Source organism: Portunus trituberculatus, chromosome 19, assembly GCF_017591435.1.
Source record: "Portunus trituberculatus isolate SZX2019 chromosome 19, ASM1759143v1, whole genome shotgun sequence".
Lineage (NCBI taxonomy): Eukaryota > Metazoa > Arthropoda > Malacostraca > Decapoda > Portunidae > Portunus > Portunus trituberculatus.
The window spans coordinates 15,230,590-15,258,089 of NC_059273.1; the positions used below are offsets into that span (position 1 = coordinate 15,230,590).

The 27,500-nt window shown below is 45.3% G+C and overlaps 1 protein-coding gene across 5 annotated transcripts; it reads right to left on the reverse strand.

Annotated features, from left to right (window-relative positions):
- Window positions 1–6,128: 6,128 nt before the first annotated feature.
- On the reverse strand, window positions 6,129–27,189 carry LOC123506246 (roundabout homolog 3-like). 5 transcript variants are annotated; one of them, XM_045258173.1, is made up of 9 exons: window positions 27,139–27,189; window positions 23,031–23,344; window positions 12,974–13,114; window positions 12,480–12,850; window positions 11,261–11,401; window positions 10,259–10,556; window positions 9,872–10,014; window positions 9,315–9,573; window positions 6,129–9,181 (listed from the first exon to the last, which is right to left on the reverse strand). In XM_045258173.1, the coding sequence occupies exons 2-9, from the start codon at window positions 23,083–23,085 to the stop codon at window positions 9,075–9,077; spliced, it is 1,515 nt and encodes a 504-aa protein (XP_045114108.1). In that variant the 5' UTR covers window positions 23,086–23,344; window positions 27,139–27,189; the 3' UTR covers window positions 6,129–9,074. The 5 variants fall into 5 exon arrangements, with proteins under 5 accessions (XP_045114108.1, XP_045114113.1, XP_045114107.1 ...); XM_045258178.1 differs by having other exon boundaries at window positions 9,366–9,573; window positions 27,126–27,182; XM_045258172.1 differs by having other exon boundaries at window positions 27,126–27,182.
- Between the last annotated feature and the right edge of the window lie 311 nt (window positions 27,190–27,500).

The window sequence follows — 27,500 nt, forward strand, 5'->3', positions numbered from 1 at the left end:
AGGAGGAGGAGGAAGAGGACGATGAGTAGGATGAGGAGAAGGAGAAGGAGGAATAAGATAAGGAGGAGGAGGAGCTAAGCGGATGAAGGGACAAGTGAACAACGACAAATAGAACATAGATAGTAAATGTTGGAGGAATAAGAAAAGAAAAAAAATAAAAGGAAAGAAAGAGAAAAATGATAGAAGATCGAGGACATTGGAAAGAAAAAAAGAAAGAAATGAAATTAGAGGGAGAAACAATAAAGAGAGAGAGAGAGAGAGAGAGAGAGAGAGAGAGAGAGAGAGAGAGAATGTAAACAATGGTAAAAGTAAGAGAAAGACTCACACAAGAGGAGAAGGAGGAGGAGAAGGGAAAAGAGAAGGAGGAGGAGAAGGAGGAGAAAGAGAAGAAGAAAAAGGAGGAGGAGGAAGAGGAGAAGCAATAGCGAATCTCTCCCATGCTTCACTTCACCGTGTTGTGCAAGTTTATCGGCGATCATTCGTATTTCATCTAAGACCTTCTTCTCCAATCTAGTTTGGCGGCAGTGTGTTCCTCGCATCAACATGTAAACTGCTATCGAGAAGGACTCTTTCATCCTCACCCACTTACACTTGCAAAAGCTAATCATGGTCTTGTTTGTACCCCAGCCGGCCCTTCTGATGCGATTAGAGAGCCAATCACCCCGCAGGTACCGTACACAGCCGTCCTATAAGCGTGGCCCTCGCGACAAGGGTATTATGAGCGTGAAGAGGAGGAAAAACACTTGCAGCACACATCATCTTGAGACCAAGTACGAAAAGGCTTCCTAAAGTCGCTATTGAGCATTGCCTCTTAGCTGTTCCTCTTCCTCCTTCTCGCCTCTGTTTTAATCACGAAAATGTGTTTTTTCTCCCCCTAAAGCGGAAGGGAGACAAGGGCCGGCGGTGGTGTGAGGCGAAGTGCAAGGTTTTAATTCGCATAACTGGGCTTGATCATCTTCCTCCTTGCGTGAAATTCTCCCCTTCGGCATTTCAGCTCTTGGTACCTTTTTTTCTCTCCTTAGGGTTCTTGCCTCGCCGTGATGGTTCGCTTGGCTGTGCTGGCGTATTAATTTGCCCCGTGGTATGTGGAGATGAACCGCTTCTTATTGTTCCTTCATTGATCTTTTCCTTCGATATGTGTTGTGGTTCTTAGAAAATAACGGAGAACGAAGGTGTGTGTGTGTGTGTGTGTGTGTGTGTGTGTGTGTGTGTGTGTGTGTGTGTGTGTGTGTGTGTGTGTGTGTGTGTGTGTGTGTGTGGCTTTGTATATGTTGTGGTCGTTTGTTTTGCGCTAAAATGGAACAAAGAAAATAAGAGACATTCATCATATTTTTGACTGCTTCTCATCTGACGTTTTCATCTTGGTCCCTCAACATAAGTCGTATCTCTCTCTCTCTCTCTCTCTCTCTCTCTCTCTGTCTCTGTCTCTGTCTCTGTCTCTGTCTCTGTCTCTGTCTCTGTCTCTCTCTCTCTCTCTCTCTCTCTCTCTCTCTCTCTCTCTCTCTCTCTCTCTCTCTCTCTCTCTCTCTCTCTCTCTCTCTCTCTCTCTCTCTCTCTCTCTCTCTCTCTCTCTCTCTCTCTCTCTCTCTCTCTCTCTCTCTCTCTCTCTCTCTCTCTCTCTCTCTCTCTCTCTCTCTCTCTCTCTCTCTCTCTCTCTCTCTCTCTCTCCTCCAGTAAGAATATACCTTAGTCTATATTCATTTCATACATTAAACATACTTTTTTTTCTCCCCATCTCTCTATCATCTTTCTCTTTTACGACGCTTCGGCTCCCCATCTACTCTTTCATGGGGCGAAAATCAGTATTTAGTTGCCCACTGTTCCTGGCCGGCCGCTCATCCATCACTGGGCCCCATAACTCAATCTGGTCCGAGGAAAATGGTCACATTGCCCTCATTTTTCGCTCCGTCACTCTCTCTGATATGCCTCCTTTTTTCTCACCCGTTCTCTACGTTGGGCTTCATTCAGGTCAGGTCTCCAGGTCAGTCAGCCTTTCCGTCCTCTCTCCCGGCCATCGTTCCTCTCTTCCCCTTGTCTGTCCTCATGTCATCAGTGTCATCACCATCGCCACCACCATCACCACCAGGGCCACTCTGCCACCACCACTTCCACCATCACGACTATCTCCATCACCACAATAATCACCGCTCTGCTCTCTCCACCATCGCCACCACCACCATCACCGCTATTACTGCTACCACCATCTACTTTTATCGATCCCCATTACCACAGTCATTGCTGCTACCACCACCCTCACTGCCGCTGCTTTTCCTGTTGCTACGTACTTTTATGGTCTGATCGACTGCATAATGTTACTTTTTATGTTCACTTTTTCCCATCTCTCATTGTAGAATTTTTCCGTTACTTTTTCTCTTTTTTTTTCGTTCCTTTGTGATGTTTCGGTTGTTTTATGCAGGGGGAAAATACAATCTTTTTTTCTTTTCGTTTTCTATTGTCTCTTGTTCATTATTTTCTCCGTCGCATAAAAAGCAATCCCTGTCTTTGTTAAATCAATTATCTTTCCTCTCTTTATCATCGCTCTCAAGTGTTGGGAGATCCAGTTTCCCTTTCTCTCTTTTATCTCCGAGTACTCGTGCCATTTGATGCAGTTCACTTAGCTCTTGCTTCCCGGAACATTTGAAATGCGAGAAAACTGAATGCCACGTGAAGTGTGCTTCGGCGCTGCTCGGAAATGCGTAACTCGACTTCCCGGGAACAAGAATACTGTGGACAGTGTCTTTGTTTCATCCTTGTCTTAAACACTGGATAGGAAACGTGTATTTTTTCCCTCCCTCGCTGCCTTTTCTGTACCGCTGCAGATTTCTAAGACACATTTGAAGGATGTTGATGCATTATGTTTCCTTCTGGAGTTTTCCAACGAATCACTCTCGAGGAGAACAAAGTGGCATTGTGAAGCAACGCGTGGCCCGCCGGCCAGCTCTCTTTCACCAGAGCGCGTCCTCGAGGCAAACATTAAATAGATGAAGAAGGATGAAAATGTTTAATGGGGAGGGACTTTTGTCTTCTCCATTTTAAGCTGCCGTGTCTCAAAACATTTCTCTGTCCTTAACAGTCGCAGTAAGGCTTCGGTTTAAACAATGTAATAGAATAAAAATGTCCATGAAACTGTAAAAAAAAGACCTCCTGGTGACTTTTCATTTCCTTGAACCTCTTCTATCTGCTGTAATCATCTTAATTTAAGACGTGTCGTGTCGGAGCCTCCTTGACTTGTGACATTTTTTTTTCATGTTTTCAAGAGTCTCCATGTTAATTTTTGCTCCTTTCCTACTGCGTACTTACTGCCTAGTTACATCCTCGCCTCTGCGGTACTTAACGGGGATTTCCACCTCCCATCATGTCACCTTCCTTCGTTCAGTCATCATCCCTTCCCGCCCTCATTCGTCACAAAGCACGCCTCAGCCACGCCACGGGGGAGCCAGTGAGCTGATGACAAAGGTAGTGGTGGCGGTAGGGACGAGGCCGTACTATTGCTGGTGATGGGGATGGTGGTGATGATGATGATGATGGTGGTGGTGGCGGTGGTGGTAGTGACAGTGGAGGAGAGGGTATACTGGTATTGGTGGTGTGATGGAGTTGTTTGCTGCGTGGCACTGATGTGTGACGCCCTTCAATATGGAAAAAGAAAAAAAGAAAGGAACATGTGTGATCCGAAATATAAATAAATAAATTCGTGTTCTGCCGTACCATAAATATTTGTCTAGCTTTTTTACTTTAATTATTTATTTATTTTTTTTTTTTCGGTAACGGAGAGCATTTACTGTGTGAGTTTTGTGGCAGCACGAGGTAAGATTTGTGAAGTGGAAATCCGGAACTGCAGGATACAAGTCACATTGCTGAAGGCTCCACTCCGAGTCATTGTAATCAGGAAAGAAAATTCTGCCTGCGTTTTAATTAGGAATTAAATGCATATGACTCTGCTCAATGTTGGGCCGTGGAGTGGATGATCATTCTTTTTTTCTAGCGAACTGTTCTTTGTGTGTGTGTGTGTGTGTGTGTGTGTGTGTGTGTGTGTGTGTGTGTGTGTGTGTGTGTGTGTGTGTGTGTGTGTGTGTGTGTGTGTGTGTGTGTGTGTGTGTGTGTGTGTGTGTGTGTGTGTGTGTGTGTGTGTGTGTGTGTGTGTGTATGCATGTGTGCGTGTGTGCTTGTGCTTGTGCGTGCGCCTGCCCTTTAACACACTGTTATAATCAAAGGCCAGGTCATACGGTCATACGCGTTTCGTTGTGAGTTAATCATGCACGTCATCCGAGTAAAACGAGGGTGAAAAAATACCTATCTTTTCATTGCTTTGTGAACTCCAGACTAGAAACTGATGAGGGAGAAAAAACGCATGAATCATGATACTAAACCTTACAATCCCTAGTAATATGAAGAAACCCGCTTGATTGGCACGTGTTGTCTTCTTCTTTGTCTTCATTCTTGCAGCTTCCGTTTAAACAACACAAAGTTATCACATCGACCAGAATCAGTGTTTACAATGCTTTTCTTTGTAGCGATCACTTGACCCCTTCAGTACCATGACCTGTTTCCATATTAATTTTTTCCCCTATTTGGTAATTTTTGACACCTTAAAAAATTTGTGTTTGGGATTAAAATAGTGAAGACTGTGTCCATTAATCTTTTAACTTCCAAATACCCTTCCTAATGTAAATAAAATCATCAAATCATACACAAACCTCATGATAAAAATGTGTTCCAGTACTGAAGGGGTTAAAGAAATAAGAATATTGATTCAGTTTAAGTTCGAGAATAAAAGAAAGGAATAAACATTATCTCAACTTACCTGCAGTATCTTTCTTTATAGTTAATATAGTCTTAGGGAACACACATCAGATTCACGAGTTACAGCAGTGATGACATTCTGGAGTGGCGCAACGTGCATTCTCGCCACAAATATGATGGATAAACGCTCAAGGCGAAAGCTTTCCTTCCACCACTCGCCTTCACCTCCACTTCCCGTGTCCCTCGCGACCTCCGCCTCATCAGAGTGTAATAGTCAGCGAGTGAAGCCTCAGGTGGGTTGGCGAAGCAGTTGAGTTTCATTCTCCCACACACACACACACACACACACACACAAACACACATTCATTAGCAGTAGGCAAGTGATCGGCCTTAAAGCAAGACTCTTTAATTGTTAACAAAGTATAGTCCTTTGTTGTGAAAGGCTGGAAATACAAGTGTATAAAGGAAATACAGATATTTCAGTGATTGGCGTTACTTTAGTTGAATGAGACAATATTAGTATTTCTGAAGATCATTCCAGATTGAGCGTAGTTCCCCATCTTCCTCGCCCTCCCTTCTCCCCTTCAGCCAATCATCACACAGGACGCCCCACATGCCTCCCTCTGGGCCAATCTCCGCCCGCCTGCAGAGACCCGCCTGCACTCGACGCCACGCGGGAGACCAGGGCGGCGCGGTGAGATCTCATTTGTGATACTTTGTTGAATATTGATGTGTGGAGAGGGATAATAGGGATGATTACCATAACATTGCTACCACTGCTACTACTATTACTACTGGTGGTAATGATAATAATGATAATAATAATGATAATAATAATAATGGCAATAACAACACTGACAACAATAAATATTAACCAAAACTTTACATTACCAAAAGAAAAACAAATTGACTCGGTAGTTGCATCAGCGTCATCAATCAGTGCCTAGTGGCGGGCGGAACACCTGACGCCCACACCTTGCCCACACCTACCTCAGCCACTTACCTGATTGACACCTGTTGAGAGCCTATTCACCTGGCCATATTGAGTCCTCAGGTATCAGATAGGGTGCTCCCACAAGCCTCACTTTGCCTTGATTTCCTGAGAGCTTACCTCGGGCCTCTTATACCTTATTTTCTTGAACTTAAATATGAAATAGGTGTTAGAATATATAGAGTGATTGAGGCGGGACCCTTGAATATGAGGTAGGAGTGGAAGTGTGGGTTTTCAGGCCCATGATTAAAGAGAATTTTTGTTTCGAGTTGAGGTGAAAAGGACGTCAACGGAAGGAAAGGAAATCAAACGTCCTCGACTTTAAAATTCAATAAAGAAAAAAAAAATCTTATTATTATAATAAAAATAGAAAAGAAAAGAAAAAATAAACATCTGGTGATTTAGAAAGAACATTTATTTACAGTACACAGACATTCACACTTACGTTAAAGTCAGCTGTTCTCAGGACACGCGAGATATAAAAAGTGTTCTCCCCAGCGCCTCCCGGAAGATGGGTCAGCGGGAAGCCCTCGCCCCCTCCTTCCTCGCCTCCTGCTAGCTAAAGGCCGACCACTGGCGGCCTCGAGGCGTGGAGCAGAGGGCGGGCGAGGGCGGTGCAGAAACACTTACATATTAAGGCCTTATTGACACGAAACCCCCGGATAACACAGTGTAGCGGACAACCCAGTCATTGGACTGCAAATGAGTGAAAACAGAACGCTGCGTGACTAGACCGACAATAATAGTAATGATGATAATATTTAATAACGATAACAATAATGATAATGATAATAATGATAATAATAATAATAATGATAATAATAATAATAATAATAATAATAATAATAATAATAATAATAATGATAATAATAATGACAATTTGCTCAGTGCTATGATGGTTACTAACAAGTGGTTAAGTGCTATTCACAGTATTTTATGACCATTTCGTGGCTTTAGGTTCAAGTTGATGTAGCGAGGAAGGGGTGGTTGCGTGTGTCACTGAGTACAAGGTGAGGGCTGCCTGGGAATGGTCTTGACGTGGCGTTGCAGCAACATGAGAGGGGCTGTGCTAAGGTATTATCTTTTTTTGGGGAGGTGGGGTGTATTATTTTTCCTAGATTGTGCGGTGACAATCAGTTCAAGAAGTGCACCGAAAAAAAAGTTAGTCTCTGAACTGTGCTGAGGGAAGGGATTGCTTGTTGAGTCTTGTCTGGACTCGTCCACAACACGTGCATGACATTGATCAACACTATACAAAAATCACACTCAGTGCTCTCTTTTTCGTATTACTTTCTCACCGTTTTGTTTCTTCCTTCTACTAATATACACGGTCAGAAAAAAGAAAAAAAAAACTGCAAAACACATCTTATAAACAAATAAATCAATTAAGAACTCTTGGTTGTGATCATTTCGTGCACGTCACAGTGGATAAAAGTAACAGTTTGCCGTCGTTCCCGAATCGCCCACACAGTACAATTCACTCCGTGCAAAGCTCAAAGGTTGTAGTGTTCACTGTTTAACATTTTGGCATCGTAGGCAGACCTTAATCTATGTCGTGGATGTGCATTCTTGTACATATACATGCAGAATGACATATGCATAATCGAAAAAAAAACTAACATCCACATGTATACATAAAATTACAAACATGTATTCTGTCCGAGAGATTAAATGGAATGTAATCACCATTGGAAGATGTTAATGTTATCTGTCGACACACAAGTCTTTCATCATGATAAATACTATTACCAGGACAGACACACTGCTTTACCAGGCAGTCTCCCTGCTAATCATGGCGGCCATAGGCGCCACACTTACGCCTGTCCGCCTGACTACAAAAAGTGGCGGCGGCGGCAACAAGGCTCCAAGACGCCCATCACAAGAGCACATTCCAGGAAGGCAAATTGAGGCCTCATGAATTGTAAAACTTTTGCTCAACTCAAAATAATTATTTTGGTCAACTTGTTTTGTAAAGAAGATCGCTCACTGACCACCTCAAGGCTAATAACTGACAACAATAGCTGCAGATCAGATGCTGTACAGATTTCCATTAAACACTTAACATCGCAGTTTGCTGCAAAAGAAAGCTCTAACTCCATATCGGTATATAACTGCAAGACAAAATGTCGGTATTGTTGGCTACCAATCACTCAGGCAACACGCGAAGCAGGTCGAAGTACTCCTGGGATCCCGGGACTCCACAAAACCGTGCAGTGTCCCTTGGTCACTAAGACGCCACAGAGCCCCTGAAGTGCTCTGGGGTTCCTGGAATGCGACAAAGGTCCTGGTGTTCCTCTAAACTGCAGATGTGTCACTGGAGCCCTGAGGTGGTGAAGTGCAGCTGTACCCTGTCACCCACTGGTGGGTCTGGAATGTTACCGGGCTACTCATGTGCCAGTGAACCGCTGGATCACCACCGGGTCCTTACAGTGCCACCAAGCTCCGCAAGTGTCACTCAGTGCCTTGGGCGCTGTCATCTCCGAGGGTGTTGCTGTGATCCTCCATTGCCACGAGGGAGTTGTTTCCTTCTCTGAGTTGTTCTTCGGCCCCTCGACGCTGCCTTCGACATCAGAGCGTCCCACTCGAGTGACTCGCAGCCCCGGCAGTGAGATCCTGCAGTGGTTCTTGACTCCTATTTTGCCTCAGGGGCAAGCGCTGGGGAGTCTCTCTGGACTACGTGTTTGTCGTGCTCCGGACAGTCCACTAAAACCTAATCCTTTGACTTATAACGTAAATCCCCGGAAGCATGAGTTCAACATGAAATTCTCAGCCACAGCAGCGCAGGTCCGCCTCCTTTCAGTCACCTGCCTACAGGAAGTCTCTCTGTACCACCTGCCGCCTCATATGTTGGTTCTTCATGATCGCTAGAGTACGGTTCTGCTTACACTACATCGTATTATCACTATAGATCATTACTACACCTAGCTTTGGAGGTAATTCTACACATATATGAAAATATTATCGAAAATATGAACATACGCGTCATGAATATATCATAATGGACTGGCAGTGCCTCCCGGGCCAGGCACTACGTGGACTGAGACAGAGAAAGCTTTTCGTCAAATTGATACAATAAATATGCTGAACCTTTTCATTATCTCCTTAAATAATGTTTTTGTATCAAATGTTTCTTTATGTTATTTATACATCAGATATTGTTTCCACACTTACTGTAAGGTTGTAAATCAGGCGTTTCTCCTGCAATGTTATAGTTCACAGAACATTTGATGTTACTTTTCAGAAGCTTGTTTTCTGACTAACTCAGCAAATGTCAGTCAGGAGGCTTGGGGCTAAATTACGACGGTCATTTGCATGTCCTAGTTCTGTCTTGAAGCTATGTGGTCTACATCATGATGAGAGAGAACATCGCCACCACCAGCAGCACCAGCGACACACTGGCGGCCTCGTGACCCCCTGTGCTGCTGCTCGTAGACTGCAACACCGCCATCGCTGGAAAGCACAATACAAAATACACCGTCAACAACACTTACCACATGCTGCTGTTGCTACTGCTGCTGCTACAGTACTCTCAACATGTAAATGAACGCAAAAAAAAAAAAGAAAGATACAGAAAAATCCTTACCCTTATTTACGATCATCCACCAGTCTTTCCAGTTCACGTCCCCTGGCTCACCTTTCTTGGTAGAAAAGGAGAAGTGTTCCGACTCTGCCGACCACCCGTACTTGTTCCTGACCCTGACGACGGTGAGGTAGTCGGTGGCTACCTCCAGGCGCTTCAGTGTGTGGGTCATGGCGTGCCGCGCACCCTCCCGCACCTGCACGGGCCTCACCTTGAGCGACACGGTCTCCCAGGACCCCGCGATTACTATGGAGCGGTTAGCCTGTGGAAGGAGCCAGTTAGTACGCTTCACTGACTATATGACCGTGCAGGATTACATATCACAGTAACAGACGCAGAGAGTGAGGAGTGAAGCACAGGACTATTGCCTGTTTACTGTAGCCTGGAGGAGGCAAACAGCCACCAGATCACGTGCAGACCATTAATATGGAAACCGCTGTGCGATCTGATTACTTCTATTATATATAATTCAGCAATTTTAAAATAGAAACACAGATGAAAAGGTTTGAGATGCAAAACACTACATCCATCTGGTTCACTCACGCCCCTCCTTCACTCACCGGCCAGCCACCCATGTGAGGCTTGCGATACTTGATGAGGAACTCAGTGATCGGATAGAAACTCTCCGTCTCCCAGGTGAGGGTGTAGGAGTTGCTTTCTCCACCAATTGGGCTGCTGGTAATAACGGGCCGCTTGGGCAGACCTGGAGTAAGGAGTGATGACCAAAAATATCTTTATGCAGCAAAAAGGAAAGGGCACTTTACATACATGAAATAAAAAAAAAAAAACACAATAGCAATAATGGACATCGTTTGCCGCCAGACCGACATGAGGTGAAGAAAATGTTACTTGAAGAAAAGATAAGCAGTGTAGCAATTAGAAAAGTAATAGGACAGGAAAACTGTAGCATGGAATGAGCGAGGGAGGAGACGGGGGTGATCTGGTACCTGTCATCTGTATAATGGCGTCCTTCTGCCCGTGTCTGTTCTCTGCGATGCACATGTAGGCTCCAAAGTCTTTCTCCGTCACGTTGCGGATGGTTAGCGTGTGACGGTGAGCCACGTGGATCTGACTCAGGTGGTCCATGAAGTCATCAGTGCGACCGTCTGGCAGATACAGCTTGGTGTCCATGTCTGTGTCCGGCAGCTGGTGTCCGTCCCGCGTCCAGGTCACTTCAGGCTCCGGGCGGCCGTGCACCAGACATACCAGCTCCACGTGGTCCCCCTCACCAGTCCGCACCACCGCCTGCCGCACACACACACACACACACACACACACACACACACACACACACACACACACACACACACACACACACACACACACACTGCCGTCAGCTTCATTTTGTATTGTAATCTCTCATTTATGTATTAACATTGCACCTCATCTTTTATGAATCAGCAAGGCGAGGCAACTATTACATATCTCACAGTATTGTAAAGCCAGCGGGACTCAGCCTCGACCAGTTAAGCAACACACTTGCGTTACTCATGTTTCGCCTTTACCTTACTCCCTGACCTTAAGTGTGCTCCTGACACGAGATCCAAACAGGAGACTCGTGTGCGTCTACATGGAATATTTGTTTTTTGCTACTCTTTTATTCTAAGCTTGAAAGTTTGGAGCTGCGAGGCGAAGAATTAGTCTCACTTTCCCTGTTCGATGAATGCTAAAATAATGAGCCGGACGTGGGGTAAAAGTTTTCTCCCTTATTATCATACTTGCGCGGAAGTTCACCCTTTCCCGCGGTTATTTTTTTTTTAAACCTGGACGTACTCTACTACCTACTACCTCTCTTTTTTTTACACTTACACTTTATATTTTTTGGTACTTCAACAAAGCAGCTCTTTTTTTTAAACTCATCACCTCTCCTTTAATGGGAAAAAAGGACTCTGACCCTATTTACCGCTCTTGATACATTTCTCTCCGTCAGAATGCCTGCGGACACTGACCTTCTCCGTGGTGATCTCCGGCGGGTACTCCACTGTGATGGTCATCGCCGCTGAAGCAGATTCTCCGATGCCGTTGTCCGCCGTGCAAAGGTAGGTGCCTTCCACATGTCTGTCCACGCCCTCCAGAGTCAGGCTATGGCCCTGAGGGGGGACACGCGTCGCCACGTTATCAGTCAGGGGTGAGGAAGGCAATATTCAGTGTCAAACAGGACAAAGGAGTGCAACATATTCCCCGGGCAGGTGGAATATGTTGTCCTCAGTAATGACTATGAGGGAGGAAGGCTGCTGCGTCACTGATAGACGGCCAAACCCTTCACACCCTCCACGAACTGAAATATTGTGAAGTATATATGTTTTCCCTTCCCCATATGACTGTATCCGATTTAACATTTTTTTGGTACATCACTCGGACCATGAAGAGCTGGTGGGAGGCAGACGGCCATCCTCGCCCCACACCCCTGCCTGTGACAAACACCCGCTTTAATACGAGCAGCCATGAGGGCGGGCATTGTTGTGGCACCGCTGCTCCCTTTAACCTAAACCTAAAAAATGGATGCATCAGTTCTTGGGGAGACATGAGTGTGTGCAGGATAAATGTGGTCGTGCCTGCTGTCCGTGGATTGTGTGGCCAAGCGTAAATCCCGGTGATAAATCTTGCCCTGCAGAGTTAAGGGCACGTGAAGGGTCTTTTACCTGGCTCGCAAAGTCTTTGTTTGCTTGAAGATGCATCAGGATTTTATAACAAAGCCAAGGTCAAGAATCACACAAGGCACCACGTGTCAGCCGGAGAGTAATGAGTAAAGTTTGTCGCAACATTATGAGTCAAGTTTGTGATGATTAATTCACCTCTCACAGACTGTATAGTCCTCGGTGCGCGCCATCAGAACTGCCAGTCTTCATCCTCGCCTGACACACACTCTATAATAAAGAGTGATGTATGTACACATTATCACGGGTGTGTGGACCGAGTACATATTATGAGGTCAATTATGTTGAATAATTGTCCAAAGAAATGTCTCTCTGAAAAAAAGGATCGCTTCTAGTTTGGTCAAAAATTAAGGATTAGCGCACAAAGAAGCCCTGCAAGGCTCTTTATCTGAGTGCATGGCTCGCAGGAACAAAGACAAGCAATGCTGGCGACTGTGGCATCAAGGATAACGAACCTGTTGAGGAGAATAATTCACTATATGACCAACCTGAACACTGGTTCCTCACATACCTGCTCGCTGCGGAGGCCTGAAGGCAGTGGTCCCTCCTGCCGTGACCAGCGAATTACGGGCTCTGGGTTTCCTTGCGCGCGGCATTCCAGGGTGACGGTGGATCCTTTTGGAACGTGCTGCTCTGGGGGCGCGAGGGACCTGATGGAGGGCGCGAACTGCACGTCTAGGGTGTGCTTGAGTTGCACGGGCGGGTCAATGTCGAAGAAGCAAAGGAACGTGCCTGCATCCCGAGGCCGGGCGTGAGAGATAACTAGTCGCGCCCTCTCGATGGTAATTCTTCGGTCTCTCGTCACCTTCTCGTCGCCCACAGCAAGCAGCCTCTCCTTGCCTCCATGTGCAGCAAACTTCTTGATGATCAGCTTGTTGCTGCCTTCAAAGAGACCAATAATAGTGAAACATCAAGCATCAACAGTCATATGAGTGAGAAATGTCAAGTTTGCTTAGCGACACTTGACTAATGATGCATTTACATACACAAGGCTACGTGACTGACCAAGGTTGTCCACGTCGCAGGGGATGATGACAGACTGGCCCACCTCCACCGTGAAGGTCTGGGGACGGGCCTGGAAGCTGGGCGGTTCCTCCTCATCGTACTCGTAGTAGAAGCTGTCTTCATAGTAGTCCTTGGTCAGACCTGTGTAGGAGGGAAGTAAAGGCGTGATTGGAAGAAGCGTTTATACTCAATTTAATTCACTGGAAAGAAATTCTGAACAAAACTGCAGAGAAGAGTATCTATAATTATAGTTTTTTTTTCTTTTCTTTACATATATGTTTCGAATGAACCATTCAGGTCCTAGCAACAAATAACCAGCAACAATGGCAGGAACATTAACGAGTGACTGGTTTACAAGCCCATTATTTCCAACGAGACTCAAAACAAGTACATTTTCCTTCAGCCATTAGGAACCATTCCCATTATGAGCATAGACCTTCTTTACACCCCCCAATAGGAACCTTAATGAAAAAGACTCCTTCCATCCCCTTCTTACTCCACAGTCTCCACTCCTTCCACCTCTTGCAACTCTGAACCCCACCACACATCCCCCATACTTCCGACCTCTACCAGGCCTCACCCTTCGTCTCCACAAAACATTAACTTCCCGCTGAGCGCTTCCCAGCCTCGGCCCTTCTCTTCCCGCCCATCGTATCCCCTTATCGTTGACGGCTGCACGAGGCTAACTTTGTGCCTCACTAGACGACGTGACGCGGCGGTTGCCAGTGCGGGGGCTTACTAGAGGCTTACGTCAGAGAGAGAGAGAGAGAGAGAGAGAGAGAGAGAGAGAGAGAGAGAGAGAGAGAGAGAGAGAGAGAGAGAGAGAGAGAGAGAGAGAGAGAGAGAGAGAGAGAGAGAGAGAGAGAGAGAGAGAGAGAGAGAGAGAGAGAGAGAGAGAGAGAGAGAGAGAGAGAGAGAGAGAGAGAGAGAGAGAGAGAGAGAGAGAGAGAGAGAGAGAGAGAGAGAGAGAGAGAGAGAGAGAGAGAGAGAGAGAGAGAGAGAGAGAGAGAGAGAGAGAGAGAGAGAGAGAGAGAGAGAGAGAGAGAGAGAGAGAGAGAGAGAGAGAGAGAGAGAGAGAGAGAGAGAGAGAGAGAGAGAGAGAGAGAGAGAGAGCGAGGGGGAGTAAAGGGTGATATTTCTTAAATGTTCCATCAAAACTAAATGCTCTAGGAAGTAAAGCTTAGCTCACTATGTTGGGGTCTACGCTAAAGTGTATTCCATAGAGGTGTGTGTATATCGACAAGTGAAATACGCGTGGTTCTCAGGGCCCTGCCGCCATCGTCCCTCTTCGCCTTGCCCTCACCTCTTTCAATTGACTTGCAGCCCTGATTGCCTTTATTATTCTTTCAGCAACGAAGAGTGACGGCCGCGCTCCACTCTATATTTAAGGTCCCTCGCGGCTCGGGCATACATAATATCTGCGTCGAGAATGATTTTCTTCGCCCATTCAACCACAATAGAAAAACATAAATCGCTCTTTTATAAACAAGATTCATTTTATGGCCAGAAGTGAAAGTGAAATGTTAGTGTGAGATTAACTCTTTTTTTCCTCTCTGTCTCTTTAATTATGTAGTTTTCTCTGTGGTTAACATGAAAAGACACTCTTCGGCCTGTAATATATTGATGTAAACTTTTATTTATTGGATTATTTTTCATCTCAAATGCGCGATATTTATTTCTTCCCTTGAGTCATTATTCACACACTGGAAGAGCAGACACTTGTACAGCCCCCATCTGTCTTGGTTTTCCCGGCCAGCAGTGAGCGGCAGCCGTGGACACCTTCACCAACACACGGTTAGAATAGAAAAAATAAAGTGAAAGTCGGTCGGGAAGCGAAGTCATTTGCTCTGAACTCATCAATAGCGCAGACGTCTCCAAAAAAAATGTCCGTCGCAGGCCATTCTTCTCTTTCTCCTTGTCCTATTTCTCCCCCATTTTTTTTCTCTCCTCCTCTTCCTCCTCCTCCTCTTCTCCTACCCGACCGCCTCCTCTTTCCTTCTTCATGAGGTCGTTACTCTTGCTGTTCCTTCCGTCATCTCATCTCCCGGTTCTGCACTCTCCCTGCTCTTGTCCTCACCTCATTTCCCTTCCTCCTTCTTGACGCGTCCTCTACTGCCCCTCAAACCATCCGCCTCTCCTATCCAATCAAAGGACGCTCCCCACTCGCCTCTTAAGTCACTCTCGCATCACAAAAGCTGTTCGATAATCTTCTCCGGTGAGGGACTTCTGTGCTAGTTCCTGAGTGTGGTTTCGCGCCCCTTCCCTCCTCCGTCCCATGTGGTTCCTCTCCTCTTCTCCCTCTGCCCTTCCTCGCCCGCCGCCGCCGCCACACTCGTCGCCAAAGTGGTTCCCTGACGCTCCGACGCTGATGGATGGACAGTAAGCCGGACATGCTGGCCTTCCTGCTGTCTTCCTTGTTGTTATGTTTGTTTCCACGTTCCCTTTCCTGTCTTTGTGCGAGACGGAGTGGGTTGCTGTGTTTTCCTTGTTTGTTCTCCATTGTTTTCATGTTGATTCTGTTTTACTCTTTGTGTTTAGTGGTTTAGTAATGGAAGTGGCATGTTGTGGGAAGGCTCAGGTGGGCCGGTGTCTGCAGTGTCTGATTCAATATGATGTGTTTGTTTATTTATCTATTTATTTTTACATAATATTCAGGAATTAACTAGCACTCACAATCGGAACTTAATGAATCAGTAATCGGATCGCACACTCCTCATGCATTTCTTTTCTATTATAATTATCTACTTCTTCAAAGTGACTAATGGAAATAGTCATAGTCGGAAGATTATCAAGAAACGCAACTGGCACTACCACCACCACCACCACCACCGCTACCACCCTCAAAAGATCAGCACTTTTCGCAATGGACTCCCTCTGCGCCGTAAAGAATGGGGCCTATCAGCGAGACGGATTCCCTTGGTCACAACACATCCGTCCGTCCCTCCGCAGGTCACAGTGTCAGTCATTTTAACGGCAACAACAAACACAGCCCAGGGAGAGACAAGGCGGTGGCCACTCAGCCTCGCTCCCCTCACACTTACTCGGACAGTTAGTTGGATTGTTGTTGGTGTGATGATCATGACAACACTGTGATGGGCATGCCAAATAACCCAGACCCTTTGTGTGTGTGTGTGTGTGTGTGTGTGTGTGTGTGTGTGTGTGTGTCAGTGTGTTGCTTTCTTATTTTTCTCTCATTTTTTTCATATTTTTACTTTCATTTTTCTCTCTTTTGACGTTTTATTTTTATTTAGTGTTTTCTTTTGTATATTTGTTTGTTTTATGTATATTTGCTTATTTTCCCCTATTTTTCTTATGTTCTCTTTTATTATATTTGTACGTATTTTTTTTTCCTTAAGATAATTAGCGTCGTATGTTGTCTCTAATCTATTATGTCTTTCTTTATACTAAATACTTTCTATGATTTTTTTATGTTTTTCCTTACCACTTTTGCTTTCTCGTTTTCTTTTCATTTTATATTATTTCTCTTATTTTTTCTTGAAGTTTTACCTTTTCTTTATTTTCTTTTGTTCTTCCTGACTCTCATGTTATTTCCCGCACTTTTCTAACTGTTGACTAGAAATAGGCGTGTACATCGTTCATACCGGAACTGCCACAAACAAACGTCGTTATTTCTTACCTTCTTGCAGTTTCTTTTTATTTTACAGCATAATTTCTTTTATTATTCATTTATTTATTTATTTCATTTTATTTTATTGATCTATTTATTTTTTTTGTGTGTGTGTGTGTGTGCGTGCGCGTGTGTCTGTGTATGTGTTAATGATATAATAAAAGCGACGATTATCAAATGAAAACCAATGTCATTACGAGGGTCTTTGCTCTTTTGTAACAGGTAATAAAATATTTCTTATCAATTAATAGGACTGAAGTCAAGTCCAACAAATTGTCTCCACCTTTGAAGTTTTTTTTTTTTTCTGTTCTGGAAATCAAACGAACGAAAGAATCCGTTGTTAATTTTCGATGAAGGAATTGGGAACCACATTGAAATATTCAGATGCACATTCTTTTCACATTTCCAAGCTAATGTTTCTGTATATGATAATAAATACAAGGAAATAAGGTATGGACAAGAAATAAACCATTGACCTGAGGGTGAGCACTAAAAAGATCGTGCGAGAAACGCCAAGGATTTCCTATTTCAGTGACTGGCGGCGCAATTTTCTCTCTTATTACTTTGTAATTGAGTTGATCTATTTTTCTTTTTTTAGCAGAATAGAAAGGAGCGGTGAAACCAAAGGGTCAATTTACAGTCCTCTTTACTCACCCTCGTGTGCCAGTTAGGGCCAAAGAGCAGCGTAGTAAAGGCCGCAGTCATGGCTCACTGGTATATTCAATGCACAAAGTAAAATATAAAATTGTGAGCGTCATATATCCTCCTCCCACACACGCCCATCTCTCCATTACTGTTCTAAACGCTTCAGGGACGATTCACGGAGGATCTGTTGGGAATCTGTTTATCTGCGGCGCCACCAGCATCAAGATGAGGCGGGATTTTTCTCCACCACCGCTCACTTTCTCTCTCTCACTACCTGCTTCCCTCACCTCCGTCTCAGACCTCGCCCCGATCCTCGTCTCAGCCGCAAAGAAAACAGGGAGGGTGGAGAGTCTCCTCCGGGCGTTTAGTGACCTGAAGACTGCCGGTGTAAAATTTGGAATGATGCCTTCGTTGCCTCTTGGCTGCTTTCTTAATCTTTAGAGCCATCTTGTAGTATGTGGAGGAACGCGGGAGGTGTGTGGAGCCTCCTTCAGATCTTCCCTCACTGCTTTTTGCGGGACTGTTGAGGCTCCATTGTATTTTGACTCGTTGGCATTCATAAAGCCAGATAAGAGCCGCAGTGTGGCATACTTTTTATAACTATAGTAAGGACTTAGAGATTACGAATATCAGCGAATTGTGTACTTGTTAGGAAGCCAATGAATGTAAGGGGATTAGGTTCCCGTAAGAGCAGGATGTGCAAGGGACTGACTGGCTTTAGGTGTGGTGCTGGCGGTGGGTCCAGGAAAGCGTTTACCGTAGGCGTGTGTTTATTATGCCAGTCATCACTTATGCAAGCCTTGGCCGGCCTCGTAAATTCGCGGCATTTGCAAGGAACCCTCAGAGCGGAATTATGTGGGGAAATATGAAAGCTTACGATTAATACCTTGGTGTGAGGCAGAGGAAGGAAGGAGGGAGGCAGGCTCACACTCTTTCCATCTTGACAGGCCCGGTGTTTCCAAGGCAGGGAGGAGAGCAGAAAGTAGAAAGCACGAATAACAGCACCCGTGCAAATGAAATACTTGTGACGGTGTTTAAAAATGTTCGGATCTTGTGCAAAAAAAAATGTGGAAACTAAATTCAAATGTTCACTGAGTGGGGAAGAAAGTTCTTACAAGTTGGGATTTATTTTCAACTTTCTCTGGCAAACCAATTTCGCAGTTCCTTCTGCTCAGCCACACATATTCCAGTGACTTCCTGACAGTCTTTTCTGTTCCATTGGCAAGATCTGAATATGATTCCTTTCCTCATTGTTTCGCGATGATTTTTGTTTTAAGGTGTATTTTTTTTTATTGACATAGTTGGGCAGCGCGCGAGGAGGGACAACTTTCAAAGGCAACTTTTAGCAGCAAACTAATGGCCCGCCAGACTGAGTGGCTCAGTCCTCTTACCGTGCCAGATGTTGGAAATAACTCTTTATCTTTATTATATTAAAGCAAGTAAGATGTTCAGGCTTGTTGTATGTCAAATATAATTGTTTTTACAGACTCGTTACTTGGTCGCCAGGAGAGTTAATCAATATCATAATTAGGAACTTGTAATTCAAAGAACATCAATTGCGTTTCTCGGAACTAAACTCAATTTTTCAGTCAGGCAGGCATCAGGTGGAGGCTTCAAGGATGGAGCCAAGGGTCTCGGCGCCCCGGAGAACCAGTGAGCGTGAAATCAAACCGCTGGAGCGTTCGCATCCGACTGATAAACTAACCCGAGTGAGTCTCCGGAAAGCAAGGTTCCTGCCACGTACTCGGCTCAGGTTGTGGAGCCGCCGGCCTCCGTGCTGCTCTTCCTTCGCCCCGCCGGCCAGCTGCGGCAGACCGAAGGAGGCATTGCATGTTATGAGGTCCCGAGGTGGTCTGATCATGTATCGAAAACGAGTTTTGCATTCACCTTTGTTTTGAATTCACTTTTGTCCAAGTATACAAGAGTCGTGCTGATCCCTAATTCCGGAGTAATGGTAAAAATGAGAATAATACAATTAGTTTTATGCAATTATATCCAAAGTAAATATTTCTTTCAGGTCTAGTTGCCTTGTGTGCTTTTCCAAGTGAACACCGCTGCTCTGCAACCTGCAAGTCCATCCCCACTTAGCCTACCGCAGTCCGCGGCACAAGAAGGGCGTTGTCTGGGTCACCTTCGCTTAGCGGATTAAAGGAAGTCTTTGCCAATCCTTTTATTGTATATTGTCTTTTGCAAGTGTAGAGGAGCATTATGTGCGACACGCTATATTATAGTGTCGTGTCACTTGAGGCTTCAGCAACGCCGCAAGATTACATCCAGGGGAAAGGTGTAAAAATGGCGATCAGACCTTTCCTTGTGAGACGTTACCTTAAGCTTCCTAAAACATGGGGCAGAGCAGCACATAGCCAAATGAATCAACAAACCCCTCAATCACTTAGACATGAAAAGAGGCACGATTTGCAACAGATAACCCAGGGCAAAGAAAAGTGTATTAATGACGATGGTGATGACGATAACCCCCGTATTAACAGCTGCACCTTATGAACCCACACCAACCCCATCCCTCACTAGGCACCATGACAGACATTGTATTAATAAATTTTTCAACGTTATTCTTGGATGAGGGGAACAAGAAAGGGAGCCCAGTACATCAGGGCTCAGTTAGAGGGGAAGGAAGAGCAAGACGATGAAACACACTGGAACTCGGGCGTGAGGAGAGAGAGAGAGAGAGAGAGAGAGAGAGAGAGAGAGAGAGAGAGAGAGAGAGAGAGAGAGAGAGAGAGAGAGAGAGAGAGAGAGAGAGAGAGAGAGAGAGAGAGAGAGAGAGAGAGAGAGAGAGAGAGAGAGAGAGAGAGAGAGAGAGAGAGAGAGAGAGAGAGAGAGAGAGAGAGAGAGAGAGAGAGAGAGAGAGAGAGAGAGAGAGAGAGAGAGAGAGAGAGAGAGAGAGAGAGAGAGAGAGAGAGAGAGAGAGAGAGAGAGAGAGAGAGAGAGAGAGAGAGAGAGAGAGAGAGAGAGAGAGAGAGAGAGAGAGAGAGAGAGAGAGAGAGAGAGAGAGAGAGAGAGAGAGAGAGAGAGAGAGAGAGAGAGAGAGAGAGAGAGAGAGAGAGAGAGAGAGAGAGAGAGAGAGAGAGAGAGAGAGAGAGAGAGAGAGAGAGAGAGAGAGAGAGAGAGAGAGAGAGAGAGAGAGAGAGAGAGAGAGAGAGAGAGAAGAAGAAGAAGAAAGGAAGAGAACGTAACAAGTCTAGAACCTTAGAAGAGGGGGAAGGGGACACGGAGAAAGACTTGGATAGAAAGATACGAGGGGAGTGGGGAGAGCTGAGTGCATTTGAGGGGAAGGCGATGTCGAGAGGAATAGAATAGGTTAGGGTATTGAATCAGAGGGGAAGGAGGAAAGAGGGGCAACGGGGGATCGGAGGTATAAACATTGTGACGCATTGTGGATTATCCGAATGGTAGACGACTAATGGCAGGCTGGAAGAGGGGGAGTGGCTGGGTGTCGCGGCGGGGAGCGTGTGGAAGGAAGCGTGTATGCATAGCAGCGGACGTAATGAGGAGGGAGGGACGGAAGGCCTGGTGACGATAAGGGTTTGCTTTTCTGCTTCACCGCCGTGCTTCTCTCTCTCTCTCTCTCTCTCTCTCTCTCTCTCTCTCTCTCTCTCTCTCTCTCTCTCTCTCTCTCTCTCTCTACATCTGAGAAACACCCATATTTAAGTTTCAGTTCCATTGATTTGACTGTTGGCGCGAGTGATAACACACACACACACACACACACACACACGTAACGATTCAGGTGATTGTCTTGTCGAGCACAGAAGTATTAAAAAAAAATAGAACCGACGGAAGCCTCTTTTGTTAATCTGCAAACACTTTGAGCGAACAAGGCCAGCGGGGGGCGAGGGGAAAGGTATTTAGCACTGTTCGGTTATTTCATGCATGTACTTTTTGAACTGAGTTATTGTAGTGAGGCTTATGATCCACGCAGAAAGACTTCACTTGGTCATTTGCAAGTGAGGCATCGTATGAAAACCTTCGCTTCATTTTCCCATTGTAGTGGTGCATATATTTATTTCCCTGGCACGAGATGGGGTCTGTGTGCTGGGGAGTTTTCTTTTTACATTATCTGCTACTGTAATTGATAGCTTGATCTTCGTGGGCTGAAAGGTTACTGGGTGTGTTAGTAAGGGGTTTTTCTCCCTACCAGTATTGCCAATCTTGGGTAAAGGGTCTTCCTGGGTGAAAAGTGACTGGGTTAGTGTGTGAGTATGGTGAGCGTGTTTGTTCTAGCTGTGGATTCTTTTGTAAATTCATTGTTGGTCTGGAAGGTAAGTAGATGTGAGGCTGAAGATTTTAATTATAATAGTCATTTGTAAACGTTTGGTAGGTTTCATTGGGCTCGAAAGTGACTAAAATTGCGAGTATAGGAAGTGTGTGTGTTTTTTTTTTTTTCATAACCGCGACAGTCAATTTTAGCGAGATGTTAGTGGGGTGGAAGGCGTCTTGAATGAGATCTAGTGTCTTGTTCCACCCGCGATTACCAGTGTTGTATAGATCTTCATGGGATGGAAAGTGACTACATGTGTCAGAAGAGGTCTTTATGCTAATTGTGACTTATTGTTGAATAGAACAGCTTAGTGGTCTGGAAACTGACTTGGTGGGAGTATATGCATGTGTTCCGACCTCAGCTCCAACTCAAAGCATAACGCATCCTTGACACGTGAAGTCTGTTTATTACGCAACATTTACGCTCAGGATACCGTTTTCTTTACTTTATCTTACTTTCAATATCACTTTCACTGGTGTTTGAGGATCCCGCCGGGCTGTGGGCCGGGGAGAGGAGAGCATCGCTGTGAGTGTCCTAAGTGTGATGTGCGGGATTAGTGCGTTAAGGGACGTCCGCTGGGAGAGAGGCAGCAGCGGGATGCCTTTGATCGGGACCGAGGTGTTGAGCGGGAGGCGTTCCTGAGGGGGAGTTGTCAGGCTTCTTCCATTAAGGAGAAAACTAAGCCGCTTATTTACGTGTGAATAAGTTAGCATTAAAATACATGCGGGATAACGTGGCTGTACAGTACAAAGGTGAGCGTGGCTTTCACCTGCAGCAGAGAAGTGAATAAAATGCTGATTATTTTTTTCTACTTCCTCTGTGTCTTTGCTCCTTTTGATGTTTTGAAAGACTGTTCACCTAAATAGAAAAATAAAAACTTCAACTTCCTCTCTTTCTTTACTGTTTTTGATGGGTTGAAAGACTGTTCACCTTCTTTGTAGATAAATGTAAACCAAAAGACTTGCATATATGAACACGGACATATGGATACATGCATATCCAAAAATACAGTGGTAGATAATGGCAGTAGACTCAGTAATCAGATTTATGGTGCCGAGTTTATGGGGAAATATAAGAGAAGGTCAAGCCAGTCTATAAGTGGAAATGATAAGCCGATATACGAGTAAGTAGGCATGGTCTGTAAAGGAACTCCAACGTGATAGTTTATATACTTCCCTTTCTTTTCATACACAGATGTCGAATATAAAATAGTCCCTTGGTATATAGAGAATCTGGATCTTTTAACGTTAAAAAAAAACACGAATATGTCAAAGTACGTAACATTTAGCCAGGGAAAATGCGAAGACGCTCTATTAGAAAAGGACAAAGGACAACCAAACTTTAATGAACTTAGCTAATAGAAGAGCAACAGATGGAAAGAAAAGACATTCCCCCTTTCCTCCCTCCCAACCCACCCACCCACACACACACACACACACACACACACACACACACACACACACACACACACACACACACACACACACACACACACACACATTTACCTTCTGGCGCCAGGACAAGTAGAGTCAGAAGAATCACCATCGGAGGACTTCCCATCTTGACGTCTCCACCTCTTGTTGCTCCTAAGCGTGACTGATGCGCCTCTGTCCTTGTATCTCGGGCTGTGAGTTGCTGAGGGACTTGTCACTGGTCTCTAACTGCTTCGGGAGGCCAGGGACGGACCACACTCCAGCCTCTGCCAGTCCTCCATACGTTATACTTTCATCAATGAGTTCAGGTTTTCACTTTGTGCACTTTTGTTCCTGGAGTTCGTGGTGCGTGTTACTGTTCCTCTCGGGGCCTCTTAATGCTTCATCTGCTCCGGTGAAGGTAAAGGTTAGCGGAGAGTTAGTCGCTTATTTACTCTGTGTAGTTGAGGTGTTGGGAAGAAAGTGGCTAGGAATGAGTATGAACAGGTGTGGATGTTTAAAGGTGGGTGAACTTCGAGGTGAATCTGTGTCTGTGGGTGTGGGTAGGTCGGTGGGTGGGTTGGTGGGTCTCCTGTCGTGTGTGTGTTCGTTTGCTTGTTAGGCGAAGGTTGGTGTTTGCACTCGATGAATCACGTTTGTAATGTCGTATCGTATTTGCTTCTCACCATGACACGAAACTCCTTTAAATGTGTAAAGCGAGTTATGATATTTGCGGAGTTAATTCATTATGAGGCATTGCTGTGCGTGCGTGAGATGGAGGCGTGGTCTGTGTGTAATTCACCTCGGTCGTCTGCTGGTCACCCAGCCAGTCTTCCCCATTACGGAGCGAGCTCAGAGCTCATAGACCGATCTTCGGGTAGGAATGAGACCACAACACTCTCCACATACCGGGAAAGCGAGGCCACAACCCCTCGAGTTACATCCCGTACCTATTTACTGCTAGGTGAACAGGGACTACACATTAAGAGGCTTGCCCATTTGCCTCTCCGCCTCCGGGATTCGAACCCGGACCCTCTCGAGTGTGAGTCGAGCGTGCTAACCACTACACTACGCGGTGTGTGTGTGTGTGTGTGTGTGTGTGTGTGTGTGTGTGTGTGTGTGTGTGTGCCTGCGTGCCTGCGTGTTTGGCTCCTCGCTTTGGAACTCCCACCCTCTATAAGTTCATTGGTCGACTTTAAGAAAACGATATTTCATTTTCGTCATGTTCTGAGAAGATGAGGAAAGACTCCACTAATCCCACGAGTCACCTTTTGTCAATAACTCTCTCCTTTGTGCTCACGACTTGCTCTCCTCGCCTGAATATCCACCACTTACTCCTTTCTTTACGTACCAGTAGACGAGGAACTGATGCTCGTGAATAAACACCCACAAGGGAAATAAACCACGTGTACCAACTGTTCTAATATCGCTCCGCTCTTCTCACTGTTCATTTCATTATTCTAACAGACCGTGACGCTTCCACCCCCACCCCCTCCAGAATAGTGTCATGGTAATGCTCCACGTGGGGGCGACGAGACTCTCTTGCATGCGGGCGACTCACTATCAAACCATCGTCGTGTGGCTTCCCCCTCCTGGCGACCAATATTTACTTCCCTGAGCTTCCCCTCCGGTGCGGCTGTTCACACACCACAAATGCCTTCCAGATATCTATTCGCTAAAGGAAGAGTCATACACGGCACCCAAAACTGCAGAATTGGCGCTCTATGTGTAAAGAAGGCTACTCTCGTATGTGTGTGTGTGTGTGTGTGTGTGTGTGTGTGTGTGTGTGTGTGTGTGTGTGTGTGTGTGTGTGTGTGTGTGTATGTGTGTGTTTCAAGGTCACGGTTTTTTTTTCCCCGTCTTTTCTTTTCTTTTTCTAGTTTATTTAAGGAATATTATCCATCCCCGCACGTGTTTCTCTCTCTCTTCCCCCCTCTCTCTCTCTCTCTCTCTCTCTCTCTCTCTCTCTCTCTCTCTCTCTCTCTCTCTCTCTCTCTCTCTCTCTCTCTCTCTCTCTCTCTCTCTCTCTCTCTCTCTCTCTCTCTCTCTCTCTCTCTCTCTCTCTCTCTCTCTCTCTCTCTCTCTCTCTCTCTCTCTCTCTCTCTCTCTCTCTCTCTCTCTCTCTCTCTCTCTCTCTGTCCCCCGACACACATCACTCACGCCCACACATATACCCTTACGAAAAAATGCACACACACACACACACACACACACACACACACACACACAGTTTTCATGTCCCTTGTTTAGAAGGATTACGGTAAGTAGGTTCTTAATTGTAATCTTGTGTTATCTCCTTGTCTATCCTCGTCTCCCCTTCTCTCTCTCTCTCTCTCTCTCTCTCTCTCTCTCTCTCTCTCTCTCTCTCTCTCTCTCTCTCTCTCTCTCTCTCTCTCTCTCTCTCTCTCTCTCTCTCTCTCTCTCTCTCTCTCTCTCTCTCTCTCTCTCTCTCTCTCTCTCACACACACACACACACACACTCACACACACACACACACACACACATCAGTACGTACACTATTTTGCTATAGGCAATTTATTTTACAGTTATGGGAATCACCACAAATTAGATTATGCAGCATTTTCACTCGTATAAATTGATAACATTTGTGCTGATGCTGCAACAGTGCTCAGCTTCACTCCATCAACACACGACCAGCACACGCAACACCCGTCAGCGGAAGTCAACAGCACTCCGTAAGGGACATTCAGTCGTCATAAACTACTACATCATTGCAACAAACCACCGCCACTTGCCCCATCTCATCACCTCCCTCCGCGGCAATCATCACCACCACAGGCCCACACTCCTCACCCCTGCATTCCCACGCTGCTCAGCATCACTCGCCAGTCACTTGTCACCATTCCTCACCACCACTCTTCAACAACTCCAACACCGTTACGCCCCAAAGTTGTTCATCACCAAAATTCATCACAACAACTCGTAAACATCACTCACCACCACCACGACTCATCACCATCGCTCACCAACACCAGTCAACTCCATGCTTGTCACGGTCACCAGTCAGCATCACCATCAGTCGCCACCGTCACCCATGAAGGGAAGCGAGTCGTCAGGTGTGGCACAACAGGGATCACTCGAAAGAAATGCATAAACGTAAAGAATCCCGCGCTCACAGCTGGTGTAATGTACGTTCCACTGAGCGGATGTCAACATTTAACATCAGGACGCATGGCTTCACTTGTGTTTGTGAACATTTTTCTCCGATTCCTTCTTTGTTTTGCATGTTTTCATACTCTGCAAAAGCGAGGGCCGTTGCCGACAATTTGGCCAGTAAAGTTTTAGGTATACATTTTGTGCTATATATTATATTTCCTTGTAGTGTGTGTGTGTGTGTGTGTGTGTGTGTGTGTGTGTGTGTGTGTGTGTGTGTGTGTGTGTGTGTGTGCGGATATTAAAATCTAGTTATATTTCCTGTGTAATAACAGCAAGAATGACTTTCTTCGTAATGTCATGGTAACTTGAATTACGTTGCTTAAAGCAGGAATCTCACACTAAGACTCTTGTGAAGCACGAACTATTGTGTGCATTTCTCGGATTATGTCTCTCTGATATATATATATATATATATATATATATATATATATATATATATATATATATATATATATATATATATATATATATATATATATATATATATATATATATATATATATATATATATATTATTACACACACACACACACACACACACACACACACACACACACACACACACACACACACACACACACACACACACACACACACACACACACACACACACACACACACACACACACACGTTTACATTTATCACAATAACGTGAGTGTCAGTAACGGACTTGGTACATCTGCTCCACGAACTGAGTCCCGAGGTGTCGTGTCAGGCGAGTTCTGAATGACAATATTCACAAGAACTAAATGAATGTTTAGCAAAGTATTTTCTGTAGTGATTAACTTGCATATTTTGAGATGATATGCTTTTATGAACATTTCTCATTTATTCAATTCTCCGAACAAGTTTCATTTTAATACATATTCAGTGGCCGGTAATCACTCAGGGCAGTCAGAGCATGGCCTGCAGTACGAGCATGAAGTAAATCATGGGCCATGTCCTGCTCTGCACCGTCACATGGAGTCATGTCACGAGCGGGGCAGCGCCACACACCACTGGGCCATACACAAGACACGCACCACCTCGCGCCACCACAGCTGTACTGCCACTGACTGCCTCTCGCGCGCGTTCCTCCTCCTAGGACAAGACTCCCGCCCACCCAAGCCGCCTCACCCTGGATGGCTGGACTAGGCTACCGCTGCCACTTAATGCACGATTCGACCATGAGCTTTGAGCAAACATTAAATCCTAATAATTCTCTGGGCAAATTAATTTTCCACGAAAATAACAACTAGAGCATCGGAGAGGTGAATAACAAGCTTCACATACGCTACTTAACCTCGCAGGGAAAACACGATCCAGTCTCTCATTTCTCACTTCACAGAGAGACTGGTGAACCTGTTACGTAATGTTACTTGGTGCAGGTGTTTTAGCAAACCAC

Coding starts and splice junctions, on each gene's coding strand:
- LOC123506246 (XM_045258173.1), bottom strand. CDS start 23,085: ATGGGAAGTCCTCCGATGGTGATTCTTCTGACTCTACTTGTCCTGGCG. Junction 13,115..23,030: donor ACTTGTCCTGGCGCCAGAAG/GTAAATGTGTGT, acceptor CCTCCTACACAG/GTCTGACCAAGGACTACTAT. Junction 9,574..9,871: donor CTCACATGGGTGGCTGGCCG/GTGAGTGAAGGA, acceptor CTCCTTCCACAG/GCTAACCGCTCCATAGTAAT.